The sequence below is a fragment of the Podarcis muralis genome, chromosome 10, assembly GCF_964188315.1.
Source record: "Podarcis muralis chromosome 10, rPodMur119.hap1.1, whole genome shotgun sequence".
Lineage (NCBI taxonomy): Eukaryota > Metazoa > Chordata > Lepidosauria > Squamata > Lacertidae > Podarcis > Podarcis muralis.
In genome coordinates, this window is record NC_135664.1 from 74355719 (window position 1) to 74368892 (window position 13174).

The window sequence follows — 13174 nt, forward strand, 5'->3', positions numbered from 1 at the left end:
AGTGCCTAACTGTCAGGCTCTGGGGATCCATCCCCGCCCTGCCTGCCTTGCTGTAGATAAGCAGGACAAAGCAAAAAGAGTCCCTTACCATTTAAAGAGTCTTTGTGATGGCCTGGGACTCAGGCTTGGACTCGGAGCCAGAGGGCTCTTGGTCTGCACCGGATCCTTTGCCTCAGGCAGCATCTGAACCAAGTTTGGGGCCTGATTCTGAAGAGCCCCGGTCTCCACAGGTTCCCCTGCAACAAGCACCAGCTGGGCCGAGTCAGGGGCCTGAGCCTGCTCTGGCTCCAGATGCGGGGATGACCTCCTTGCCTCCAGCTGGGCCATCACTTATAACTGCTCCTCTACCGGTTGGGGCAGGGGAGGCTGAGGTGGCCCCTGGGTCTAGTAACCCACCGACGTCTCCTGAGCTGCAGAGACTGAGGTCTGAGAGAAGGAGAGACCTGAGTACTTGCAGGGAAAGTAGACAGGGAGGTGAGTCGCCGGGGGATCAGGACCGGCCATTGCCCCAACAAAGATAAAAGGCTGTCGGACCCCATCCCAGGTTGCGGGAGCAACATTGCTGTATGCCAGATCCTGCCTGAGATCATGTACCTATCCTTGCCTGGTTTCCTGCCTCGTATCCTGCCTTGGCCCTGTCAGACTGACGCCTAGTGGAACCTCTGGATTCTGGACCGGTCCTGGACCGGTCCTGGACTGCATTTCAAGGGTTAGCCCTGGGCCCAGCACAGTCTTTAATGATCACAGCAAAAGAAGGAAGGTATTCCCAATTAAGGTTTTCCCCCACTTCCCCCCAGTCACTTCCGTCTTGCAACCTGATCTTGCAACCACCGTGATTTTTGTGTAGCCACCTTATCTGCTCTACGTGACCTTGGACTGATAGGCAGAATACTTTCCAGTGAGAGAGAGAGTCTCTCTTCCAGTTCTTCTTCCCTTTGCTGTTCACCCCCCAGTTCTTCCCAACTTTTGTCTTCTGAACTATGCCCCTCTGCAAACCACTGTTCTAAATCTATACTGCTCCGCTGCTCCTGGGCAACTTCAGGATCCTGGTCAGGAGCAGAGGGAGGGGAGGTTCTCACCATTCCTCATCAGAGCTGTACTCCTCAGCCTGGTCCCTGACACTAACCCACTTTTGCACCAGTGGCACGTGGCAATAGCGACTTTGCCCAGAATGAAAAACAGCCCTTTGGCTCGAAAAGGCTCCCCAGTGCTGCCTGCTCCGACTGGCAGCTGCTCTCTGGGGCCTTCCTCAGCCCAGTGGTCTACTGTTCTCTCCCCCCCCCCATCTTTCTCGAGCCTTCTCCTTCTTGTGGTGTCTCCCGTTGGCATTTGGCACACCCCGGGACTCCAGGAGCCTTCCTTGTTCCCCTTTGGTGCTTGCAAAAGTGGTATCCTATCAAATGAAGGGGAAGCAGGGCTCTCTGCCCGCAGGCTCCCCGTCGAAAAAGGGACGCTAATGTAGCACATCTGATATGCACAGAGAGCATGCTGATCATGCAAATTGTGCATCGCCCAGGCTTGGGGCTGTGATCTGAAAATGTTGCATGCAGTTGGGAGCTGCGCATTTGGAATGCGCCTACAAGGCAGCTTCTGGAGTGCCCACTGGGGCAAACACAGGATTGTGAGGAACATGGGACATTCCTGCACTGTCAGGTCCCCAGAATGGGGCACCATGAACTGGCTGACATGCTCCCCCTCCAAAGCTCACACATGGAATGCTCCAGCTGCAGAATCTTGCTCAAGCCACCATCCTCGAAGCTGCTGGGTTCCTCCAAACATTTTTTGTTTGTTTGTAGGCATAGGAATCTAAGAAGAGCCATGAGCTGGATCAGGCCAAAGGGGGCTCATCTGGTCCAGCATTGTATACTCAGTGTGGCTAACCAGGTGCCCCAGCGGGAGGCTGAACATAGATGAGCCTTCTAAGGTAAAGGTAAAGGGACCCCTGACCATTACGTCCAGTCGTGGCCGACTCTGGGGTTGCGGCGCTCATCTCGCTTTATTGGCCGAGGGAGCTGGCGTACAGCTTCCGGGTCATGTGACCAGCATGACTAAGCCGCTTCTGGCGAACCAGAGCAGCGCATGGAAACGCCGTTTACCTTCCCGCCGGAGTGGTACCTATTTATCTACTTGCAATTTGACGTGCTTTCAAACTGCTAGGTGGACAGGAGCAGGGACCGAGCAACGGGAGCTCACCCTGTCGTGGGGATTCGGACCACCAACCTTCTGATCGGCAAGCCCTAGGCTCTGTGGTTTAACCTACAGCACCACCCCGTCCCAAGATGAGCCTTCTAGGTCAGGCCAAAGGGAGCCCATATCGTCCAGCATCCTGTTCTCCCAGTGGCCAACCAAATGCCCCATTGGGAAACCAGCAAGCAGTCCTCTCTCCTCCTGCAATTTTCAGTGATTGGGATTCAGAAGCATTGCTGCCTCTGATGTTGGAGGTAGACTACAGACATTGAACCCTCTCCTGCCCCAGTCAGGTAGCTGCTGCCAGCTCAAGGGAGTTGCTGCCATTTACGGCTCCGCTGCTGCAGCAGCCAGAGCTCAGCTGAGATCGGAGCAGAGCGCTTTGCCAACCAGCTTAGCTCTGGGCAAGCTTCGCAAAATCTCAGGTGATTAATAAGTCGATTCAGATAGCAATGGCTGAACCCGAACTGCGAGAGAACTTGGATCAAATGTCTCAGGCCACTTTTACCTTTCCTTTGCACTTTCCAGGCACGACCCACGCTTTCAGGCTCTGTGTCTGAGTGCTGTTTCCCCTCTAACACCCGCTCTTTACTGCGGAACTGGAGCAAACAGCAATCCGCAGAAAACCCAAAAGGCTGTTTGTCGTGCTTCAGCTTTAAAGAGAGGGTTTTTGCAGGGAAAGCTCCAAGGCGAAGAAAAGAGCAGTTGGACATGGAGCTTGAAAGCACCTGACCTGTGCCTGGAAAGCATGGGGTGAAAGTTAAGTCTGGTCAAATCTGATTTTGCACATTATGAGATGCAAGTGCTCTTGCAGCTCAGTCTTAGCAAAATTTTCTAATGAACTCCTTTGCCAGGTAGCTCAGCACAACAGACTGGGATTGGGCCCCACAGAGTTGAATGAATAAGGTTTAATAATCTATTTAAGATGACGAAGGGAACTAAAGTAAATATTGGAATGTCTTCTATACTTTTATTGAGTTATCTTTTTTTTTTTTTTAAGATTTTTATTAAAGTTTTCAAAATGTTACAAAAAGAAAAAAGAAAAAATACAAAGTAAAAACAGTTAAAAACAATTCAATCTTTCCGTGTCTTATCTTTCATTCGCTTGTTCCCCAGACCTCCTCACACCTCCCTTTTTTGTATCCAGTTCAATTAGTTGGTTCAGCAAATCCTTTCCCTCTTTGTTTTTATCCTAATCTTTAATCTTAATATATTATAACTTTAGATTATCACCTGTTAACAATCCATTTTTACACATCTTTATAACATTACTGCTGAAAACCACTTAACTTCAATCCAACATCATTCTAGCATTCATTAATTTTGCAGTATTTCTGTAAATAGTCTTTAAGTTTCTTCCAATCTTCTTCCACCAACTCTTCTCCCTGGTCTCGGATTCTGCCGGTCATTTCTGCCAGTTCCATAGTCCATTACCTTCATCTGCCATATTGAGTTATCTTTCATCTCAGGTCAAAGTAGAGCAGGCAGCAGGCGAGGGAAGCAAAAGCTGTCACTTTTTTTAGTGAAGCTGAGTGCTGGAAGATTTGAGATGGATAAAAGAAATGCCTTTTTCACACAGTGCATCCTTAAACTGTGGAACTCCCTCCCACAAGGTAGTGAAAGCCACCAACATGGATGGCATTAAAAGAGGATTAGACAAATTCATGGAAGAGGAGAGGACTATGGATGACTATTAGCCATGATGGCCATGCTCTGCCTGCATGGTTGCTGGAAACCCTGGGAAGGGAGAGGGCTCTTGTTCTTGGGTCTTGCTTGTGGGTTTCCCAACAGAGGCGTCTGCTTGGCCAAGATGCTGGATGAGATGATGATGATGATGATGATAATTGTCAGGGGACTGCCATCGGAACAGGGAAGGGGGGCAGGGTATACAGAGAGGCTCTGACACTGCTGAGTCCAGCAGTGGGGGAAGCCACACCTCCAGTCGAGCAGAGGGGGAAGGGGGTAGCCAGGCGAGGGGAGGGCTCGAAAATGCTACTGAGAGCCCAAGCACCTCACCTAGCCCAGCTGGCCAGGAAGCAGACATGCTGTTTCCGTCACCCAGCCTGCGCAGAGGGGTGAAACGTAAGGAGGGGAGGCAGAGATTTGGGGTGTCTAGGTTCTTATGTTGGGGGAGAAACCCAAAGAGGCCACTCCCGGAATCTGCAAGTGACTAGACGGACATGAACTTTGGGGTTCTGCACTGTAAATAGTTTGCACCAATAAAACCTGTAAAAAACAGGTCGGAGTCCTGCCTGGTTACTCACGAGCAACTACCACCAGCACCTGACAATAATAATAATTTATTACTTGTACCCCGCCCATCTGGCTGGGTTTCCCCAGCCACTCTGGGTGGCTTCCAACAAGAGATTAAAAATACATAAAAACACCAGTCATTTAAAAGTTCTCTAAACAGGACTGCCTTCAGATGTCTTCTAAAAGTCAGATAGTTGTTTATTTCCTTGACATCTGGTGGGAGGGCGCCACCACCGAGAAGGCCCTCGGCCTGGTTCCCTGCAACTTTGCTTCTCGCAGGGAGGGAACTGCCAGAAGGCCCTCGGCGCTGGACCTCGATGTCCAGGAAGAACGATGGGGGTGGAGATGCTCCTTGAAGTATACTGAGTCAAGGCTGTTTAGGGCAGGCATAGACAAATTCGGCCCTCCAGATGTTTCAATTCCCATCATCCCTGGCCTAACCATTGGTCCTGTTAGCTAGGGATGATGGGAGTTCTAGTCCCAAAACATCTGGAGGACTGAGTTTGCCTATGCCTGGTTTAGGGCTTTAAAAGGTCGACACCAACACTTTGGGCCATTGGCTTGATCCAGTGGCTCTTCTGAGGTACTTAGGTCTCTTGGATGAGGGTATGAAATATCCTGTTTCAGGTATAATGGGTTGAGGGGGGGTTGGGTATCAGCCATCTTTCTCCAACCTGGTTCCCACTGGATCAGACTCAGGCAGTGTGGTTGAAGCTGTGTAGTCAAAGGCCTTTGAAGCACACTAGGTTGGTGAAGGTTTGTGCAGGTGAACATTGGTGTAGAAATGCAGGCCATAGATTGATTAACAGCCAAAGGCTTGGTTGAAGAGCAATGCTTTTGCCGAAAGATATGAACCTCCCTGAGGAGAGCATGCCACAAATGGGGAGCCACTGCAAAAAAAGGCCCCAATCTCATGCTGCCACTCTCTGGAATTCTCGTGGAGAAGGCACATGAAGAAGGGCCTCAGAGGATGATCGCAGGGTCTGGGTTGGTTCCCGTGGAGAGAGGCAGTCCTTGATGCCTTGTGGTCCTGAGCCATTTAAGACTTTATGGGTCAAAACACATGCATTTACTCAGGCAGTTAGTTAAATGAGCTGGAACAAAGGAGGAGTCTACTGAGGCTGGTGTTGATTTGCTTGTGATTGTTTTGATTAGTTTTTTTGATGGTTTTTCTTGTTGAGTATGTATTAAGAGTTACGGTCGTAAGCCACTCTGGGACTGATTTTAATAAAGAGCGGGCTAAAAGTCCTCAAATGAATGAATGAAATGAAACGAGCACTTTGAATTGGGGCCGGAGGCTAATTGGCAGCCAGTGCAGTTGGGCCAGGATTGGTGCAATATGCTCAAACTGTCTTGCCCCGCCGAGCAACCTGGCTGCCGAATTCTGCAACAGCTGAAGTTTCTGAACAGACTTCAGAGGCAGCCCTACATAGAGCAGTGCTGCCTGCCGAGGGGGGCTGGCCCTACTGGCAATCTGGGCTCAGCACCCCCTCCCTCTCTTCTTGTTACTGCTCTTGGGCCTTTCTTCTGGGGATATTTTTGCCCACTCTCTTGCGCTTGTTCCCACCTTCCTTGATGTCCTCCTGAGCCGAAGAGCCTTCAGAAGGCAGAGCTCTCCTTTGTGAGTCATTCTTCCCTTCTGTGCTCCAACTTTCTCCCTGGCCTTCCTCGCTCCCCCAACCCGCTCGCTTGGCCCAGTACTGCCATGAAGTCTTTTGCTATTGCAGCTGGTGGTTGAAGCTCTTCCACGCTGTGCCTGAGAGCCGCGGAAATGAATGCGAGCAGGATTGCAGCGTCTGCAGGAAGGCAAAGCGGCAGAAACAAAAGGGGAGAATCTCCTTAGTTGCCAGCTATTGAAAATCTAGGCCTTTTCACTCCCATCTCCGCACTCTGCGTCTTTTCAGATCTTTCTCAGAGGCAAACCTGGCTTTGGAAGAAGTCTCCACAGGGGGCCTCGGCCAGTCTGGGCTCTCTGACAGCTGCACCTAGGTGAGGCAAACACTCATTTGTCACATTCACACTTTGCACTTTTGGGTGCGCTCTTGCAGGGCTGGGAATCATAAGATCCGTGAAGAGACACTTCAGCTCATAAACAGCCCCTCCCAATAGAGTGGATATGTTAATATTTGTGCCCAGTCATTAGGAAGCCTTGTGATATAATCCACTGGTAAATTTGGGTGCTGGTGTCTGAAACATTGCCAAAGAAAATAAGGGCTTTTTACTAGATGTGCAACCGGATCCAGTGTGCTTACTCTGAGGAAAGGTCTATTCTCACCTGGGCAAATGTGTTCTGTGAGCTGTAGGGTTCTAGCCTTAGATCTCAGCAAGCCAGCAACTCAGGTTTAGCAAAGTTAATTTAAAAAAAAAATTGGCAGTATTTCAGAGCCTGAATCAAACCGTTTTAGACTGCTGAGGCATTACCCCTGCCTGAATTTGTTTCAGACATTTGGATTTGATGAGTTGTTTTAGAAAGTATGGAACTTGGCCCTTGTTTTTGAATTTAAAGGCAGTAAGTATCTGCTTGCAATACTTGCACCACGTTCGTTGTGAAACCCCTGATTGCCAAGAACTGGTCATGCTGGGAGGCTGCCGGGTGGGAATTATAATCAGAAGGCCATGTTTTGCAAGCTCATCCACACTTAACTTTTGCCCTGCTCTTTCCAGGCACAGGCCTGTGCTTTAAAATGCCACATCCAATCTGTTTTTCTTTTCCTTTTGCTCTGTTGCTTTCCCCTTGGGAACCTGCTCTCTAATGCCAAACCAGACCAAAGACCAATGCAGGCTGCCATTCAGTGGTAAAGAGCCGGTTTCCATGGGGGGGGGGAGTGGATGGAAGGGCCATGGGTTGAGGAGGAGAACATACCCAAAGGAAAGGTGTGTGGAGCCGTGTGGAGCCCTCACTCGATCTGTGCATTGGCGCAGTTGGCCTGAGGGAGCTGAACCCCAAGAGCCGTGACTGGAAAGAGGCAATGGAGATGGGGGGAGGGGACGGACTCATACATGGGCCTGGGGGAGCAGTGTATCTACAGGAATCATCCAGACATACCAGGATTCTTTATGACTCCTGGTTTCACATCTCCCTAATTCTAGGTGAGTTGGGGCTGACTCTGGTGACAAGTTCCTCTGTGCACTCTGCACTTGCTCAGCAGAACTCTTGTCCTGAGCATTGTCTCCTGCCTTTGGGTACCCAGCCTTCTGAAAAGCAGCTTCTGTCCTTTTGCTGCACCGTTTTGCGGCCCCACAGGTGTGTGCCCCAGGACCCCTTGCAGTGTTGCAGAGGATGCTGGGGGCGCAGCTCTCAATGAACTTGCCTCTTGCACTCCCAGAATCCTTCGTGATGTTGCAAAGGATTCCAGGAAACGCCTCTTCACTTGCACGCTGCTTCCTCAGGGGCTGGGGAGCGTGTATAAGCTTTGCTTCCTAAATCAGGTGATTCTCTGACACGGAGGGATTCTTTTGTCCCGGGGCCTTCCTTTTCTGCGGACAATTTCCCATTTCCTAAGTTCATCAGTAGCAGCCAAGGGGTGCCAATTGCCGGCGCAGCATTAGGGCGGCATGGCAGCCTCCAAGTCGTGAGCTTCCTTTTTTTTTTTTTTTTTTTTTTTTTTTTTGGCTAAACACCGTGCTCGACTGGGCGGCTTTCTCGGGCACCAGGAAATCTCCCCGACGACGCAAATTGCCCAATGCAGTTCAGAAATTCCCAGAAAGTCCACATCGCAGCTTTGGCAGGGATGGGAACAATTGCTGGCAGGGTTTTAATGTGTGTATCTCTGTTCTTTCTCTCTTCCCCACTCCCGTTTCTCTCTCTTTCCCTCCCACGCCGTGCAACCATTCCCCACACTACCCCTGCCCCTCTCTTTTTTGCCCTGCCCTGGCATGGGGCGTTGTGGCCCCCTTCTCCCCTTGTGGCCCTTACCTCTGTGCATGGTCTCTGTGCTTCGGCCACCCTGCTTGCCCTCCTGCCCGGTGCCTCCTTTCCCTTGCCCCCTTCCTGATACCCCATGGCTCCCCGCTGCTGCCGCCCTTCCTGCCTCCACCCCACCTGTGTGCTTGTGCCCCAGGAGTGTGATGTGCTCTCCTTAGTTTCCCTGCCTACTCTCTGTGCTCTCACCCTCGCCCACTCTCACGCACGCTCGCCGCCGCCGCCACACACTCCTCTGGCGCACAGAGCATGCCTCTTAGTCCAGCGAGCAGCAAACATGAGACTCCGGAGCAGCAGCAGCAGCAGCAGCAGCAGGAGAAAGCAGAGCAGCAGCATCAGGAAGAGGAGGAGGAGGAGGACGACGAGGACGACGAGGAGCAGCGGCGGCAGCAGCAGCAGCAGCAGCAGCAGCATCTTCCTGCGCTCCAGCACCACCAGCTCTGCGTTGTCAACGGCGATCCCGGGGAGAGCAGCGCGGCGGAAGGCAGCCTCAAGGAGGAGACCCTGTATGATACCATCAAGCCCCCCGCCACCGCCGGCCCCGGCCCTTGCTCTGACAAGCTGGCATCACCGCCCGGGCGGATGGACGAGCCGGCGCCCAATGCCCTTGTCGTGCGCATCGGGATCCCAGACCTCCAGCAAACGGTGAGTGCTGCTGGCTCTGCCCGCCTTGCGCGCCTCGGACCAGGGAGGGAGGCTGCAGGCTCGGCCGCCGGCCTGCTCCCCGCACGCCGGAGGGACACCCGGGGCTGGCGGTGGGGTGGGGGGCAGACCCGCCGGAGGCCCCAGAGATGCGCAAGTTCCCCGGGATGGGGCAGCGGGAGCCGCCTCCGCCTCCCGCTCGCCTTCCGCTGCCTGTGGAATGGCTGGCGAAACTTTTACGGCAACTGCAGTCTCACGAGGGGGGTGTGGGATGGAGAGGGGGGTGGGGAGGTGACCAGCCCCACTGGGATTTCCCTGCTCTCCTGGCAGGCGGCATCCTCCGCCTCCGAGATGCCCCTTTCTCCAGGCAGGAGGGTGCTCCGCAGCCTGGGCGAGGGGGTGCCCCCACCCAGGTTTTGGTTCCAGTGATGGAATGGGCGGGCGGGCGGGGGCTGGAGTGGGGAGCAGGAGAGAGAGCGGAGCGTTTCCTGGAGGACCGGCTTGCATCTGAGCGGCATGGAGAGATAGAGATAGAGGCTGGGGCCATATTGGAAGGCCCCCTCCCAGTCGAAGCAGGATGGGGCTCAGGGCGGAGTAGGAAAGGGCCCCTGCGCTTTTGCTCTCCCAAGGGGCCAACAGCCACCCGCTTCTGCCCCAACCAGCTGAGGGAGAATGTTGATGGCTGGGCAGAGGGTGCCCGGCTGCCCTGAGAGGAGTTATTGAAAGGGGGGGGGGAGATATGCAATGGGGGGTGGTGGTGGCTGTCCCACTCCAGAGCTGGGGGTGGTGTTCATGTTTTGTGTGTGGCTGGACTTCTACAACTGTTTCTGAGCATTTTGAAGAAGGGACAGTTTGCCTGTCCTAGCAAAGTGAAGAGGGTGCATTTGTGGCCCTGAGAAGCTGGGCTGTATCTTCTTCTCTTTTTGGGGGGGGGGGGGGGAGGTGTCCATCCTTCTATGCTGCTGATGAGGGGTGTGCTTTCTGTGGGGCCAAGCTTCCAAGGGTCTGGCAGCTTGTCTGCTGATCCTGTGGGGGTGTTTCTGTTGGGCAGTTGGGGGCTTAGAGGGAGCGCCTTCTCTTCTTCTGTGGGGCTTTGGGCTATCCTCCCCACACCCCACCCCGGCTCTGGCCACATCTATTCTGTGGGGACTGTGCCCGATCTATGGGGTGGGGAATGTGTGTGTGCCCTTTGAGGCGAGTTGCCTGTCCTGTGCAGATTTCGGAACCACTGAAGATCCGTGGGGCTGCCCTATTGGTGGTGTTGGTGTGATACGGAGGCAGAGGGGTCTCTGCATGTGCCTCCTCTCAGCCTCCTGTGATCTTGAGACCCCTGATCTGTGGGGGGCTCTACAGGTTCCCACACAAGGACCCGAACCGCCCAGTCCCTGGTTCTTGACAGCCTTCTTTCCCCCCAGGTGCTGATGGGTGGAGTGGGGGGGGGGGAACACACACACGGCTCAGCCCCCTCTGCTTCATGGGTGGGTGATGAGGGGGGTGAATTTCTCTTTGCACCATCTGGGTGGGAATGCAGAGGTCTTGCAGAACAGCCCCAGGGCTGAGACGGGCAGTGATGGGGAAGGAGAATGTTTGGGGTGGACTGGGGGGGGGGTGTATGCTGATCTTGGTTGTGGGGGGTGGGGTGGGGGTAGGAGCTGCCTGAGGCTCCCTTTGGCTGACCCAGAGAGGAGAGCCTGCCCCCCATCCCCCACCTCCTTTGCTTGGCTTCCTTACAGAGCTGCTCTCAACAGGGTTGGGGAGAAAACCGGCAGCGGCACAAACCATCAGGTGGGCTTCCTAGAACTCACCTGGTAGAGGCAGCAAAGGAAAGGAGCCTGGAAATGAAGGGAGGGCTGTGGTTTTGCTGCACAGCCTGATGCAAGAACAGAGAAGAGGTTTTTGGGGAGAACCAAGGGCTCTTCCTGTGTTGCTGGGGGGGGGAGGGCTCCACTCTGCCGCCAGCCAGCCCCTCCTCAATCCCCTCCTGCTCAGCAAAGCTTTTCCTGCACTTACCTGGTCTTCTTTCACATGCCTATCCCTTCCCACCCCCCCCCACCCCCACTCAAAACTGCCCCCCCCCCAGCTGGTTAGCTGTCTCTGCTAGGAAGCAGAATGCCTATTCCTGGCTCAGAGTTCTCCTGAGGGTGGAAATAAGAGAGGGAGGATATCTGTTCGGGGTGGCGTTGCCTTTGGGTGCTGTGAATTTGGGTGAAGGCAGGGATACTTACGAGGGGTTCTTTGTTGCTGCTCAGCTGCCGTGGGGACTCTCTACCACTTGGAGGCTCTCCAAAGTCTCAGCTTGAGCATAGTTTGGAAAAGTTATTATGATCCCTTCTTCCTGGAACAAACATGGGGTGGTGAGGTTTTGGCAAAAGTCTTATTGGCTGAGGATGGCTTCGAAATGGCAGCCATCCGAGGAATGTGGCAAATATCCCCCCCCCCTTTTTAAAAAAAAAAATCAGAAAGTGGCATTATGAGTGAGTTTGGGATCAAAAACAGCATTTGCACCCTGCTTTTCTTGTGTCCGTTTTATGATATTCTAGCAGGGAACCAGGCAGAGGGCCTTCTTGGTGGTGGCGCCCTCCCCTTAGATGTCAAGGAAATAAAGAACTACCTGACTTTTAGAAGTCATCTGAAGGCAGCCCTGTTTAGGCAAGTTTTTAATGTTTGATGTGTTTATCGTGTTTTTAATATTCTATTGAAAGCCGCCCAAAGTGGCAGGGGAAACCAGATGGGTGGGGTATAAATAATAAATTATCACCATCATCATCACAACAGCCTTCCCAGGTAGGCCAGAAGTTTTTGTTAGTGCCATTTTTGACCCTCTCCCTCTCTAAAGTCCACAATGCCCTCGAGTTCCCTTTCAGAGGGTGATTGGGGCAGGGAAGAAGGAGATGCTGGAAAAGTGCAGTTTTTAAAGCAGAGGTTGCAATGCCATCTGTCGTGGAAGCATTTGTTGAGTTTCCTGCATTGCAGGGGGTTGGGATGGATGACCCTCAGGGTTCCCTTCCAACTGTACGATTCCATGATTCTAGGTGGGGAAGAAGACATTGTCAGCAATGAAGGCAAGACAGACCTGTTGAGTGCTAACTCTGGAGCCCCTCAGGCCATGGGCACTCTCCAAATAAACTACAGTCATACCTCATGTTACGTTTGCTTCGTGCTACATTCTTTCAGGTTATGTCTCACAGCGAACCAGAAGTACCAGAAAGGGTTACTTCTGGGTTTTGCCGCTCGCACCTGCGCAGAAGCGCTAAATCACGCTTCGTGCATGCGCGCACAAGCGCCAAATCGCGCCACGCACCTGCGCAGATACGGCGCTTCAGGTTGCGCTCTTTTCATGTTGCGAACGGGCCTCTGGAACGGATCCCGTTCACAACCAGAGGTACCACTGTATGAATCTCTCTTCATGAAGCATGAAGGAATGTGCCGAGCACAGCAGTGTGGAATTGGCCATTTGGCTGCCTTTGCCACTGAGCTGTGGTGTGCGCACTGTCTGTGATAAGCAGAGAAGAACTGGGATGTTTGGCCCAAGGGGGAGAGGTTTGGGCAATTGGGAGGTGTGAGCAGGACGCTCAGTCCTCAGAAGGACAGAGCTGGTCACTGAGGGAGGTGCTGCTGGCTCTGCCATGGCTCTCCGGCTGCTGCTGGACTCCAGCTCCCATCAGTCCCGGCCAGCACTCAGGACTGCTGGGAGTTGTAGTCCAACAATGTCTGGAGTGTAACAGGTTCCCCGTCCCTGAGTGGGAAGATACAACCCAGTGGGCTTGGAGGATGAGGGACATTTTGATCAATTTGCCATCAAAACTGGCTATTGGTGCAGGTGGGAAGTTTGGGCACAGCTTTGGTGTTCCTGTTGGAGGTGGGGGTTGGAATCGTCCCTGCAAACTGCCTGATCACGGAAATAAATTCCCTGTTTGCTGCACGGAGAAAGCAACCAAGCAAGGCATGGGTGAGAGGGTGGCAGTGCCAGCGGGGCTTGACTAAGTCTTGCTTTCATGGGGTGGCCGCCTTCTCTACCCTATAGCTTCAACTTGAGCAAAGCCCTTAACCTTAGCAGTGAAAGCAGAGGGCAGTGCCACAGAGATAGCACTGGAAAATGGGGAGCAGGAAGAGAAGAGGGCGCCTCAAAGTGTAATTGACTTTCTCCCGACAAGTGCTAGCTGGCCTTCT

The 13174-nt window shown here is 53.1% G+C and overlaps 1 protein-coding gene across 9 annotated transcripts in view; it reads left to right on the forward strand.

Moving 5' to 3' along the window:
• Positions 1-13174, forward strand: part of SHANK3 (SH3 and multiple ankyrin repeat domains 3) — a 431788-nt gene that overhangs the window by 54921 nt on the left and 363693 nt on the right. For all 9 annotated transcript variants that reach the window (XR_013394458.1, XR_013394460.1, XR_013394459.1 and 6 more), the window contains exon 2: positions 8502-9007. Coding sequence is in view for 6 of the 9 variants with exons in the window: in XM_077935409.1 (XP_077791535.1) it covers positions 8612-9007 (396 nt within the window). In the remaining 3 variants the exon portion in view is untranslated. The remainder of the gene's footprint in view (positions 1-8501; positions 9008-13174) is intronic.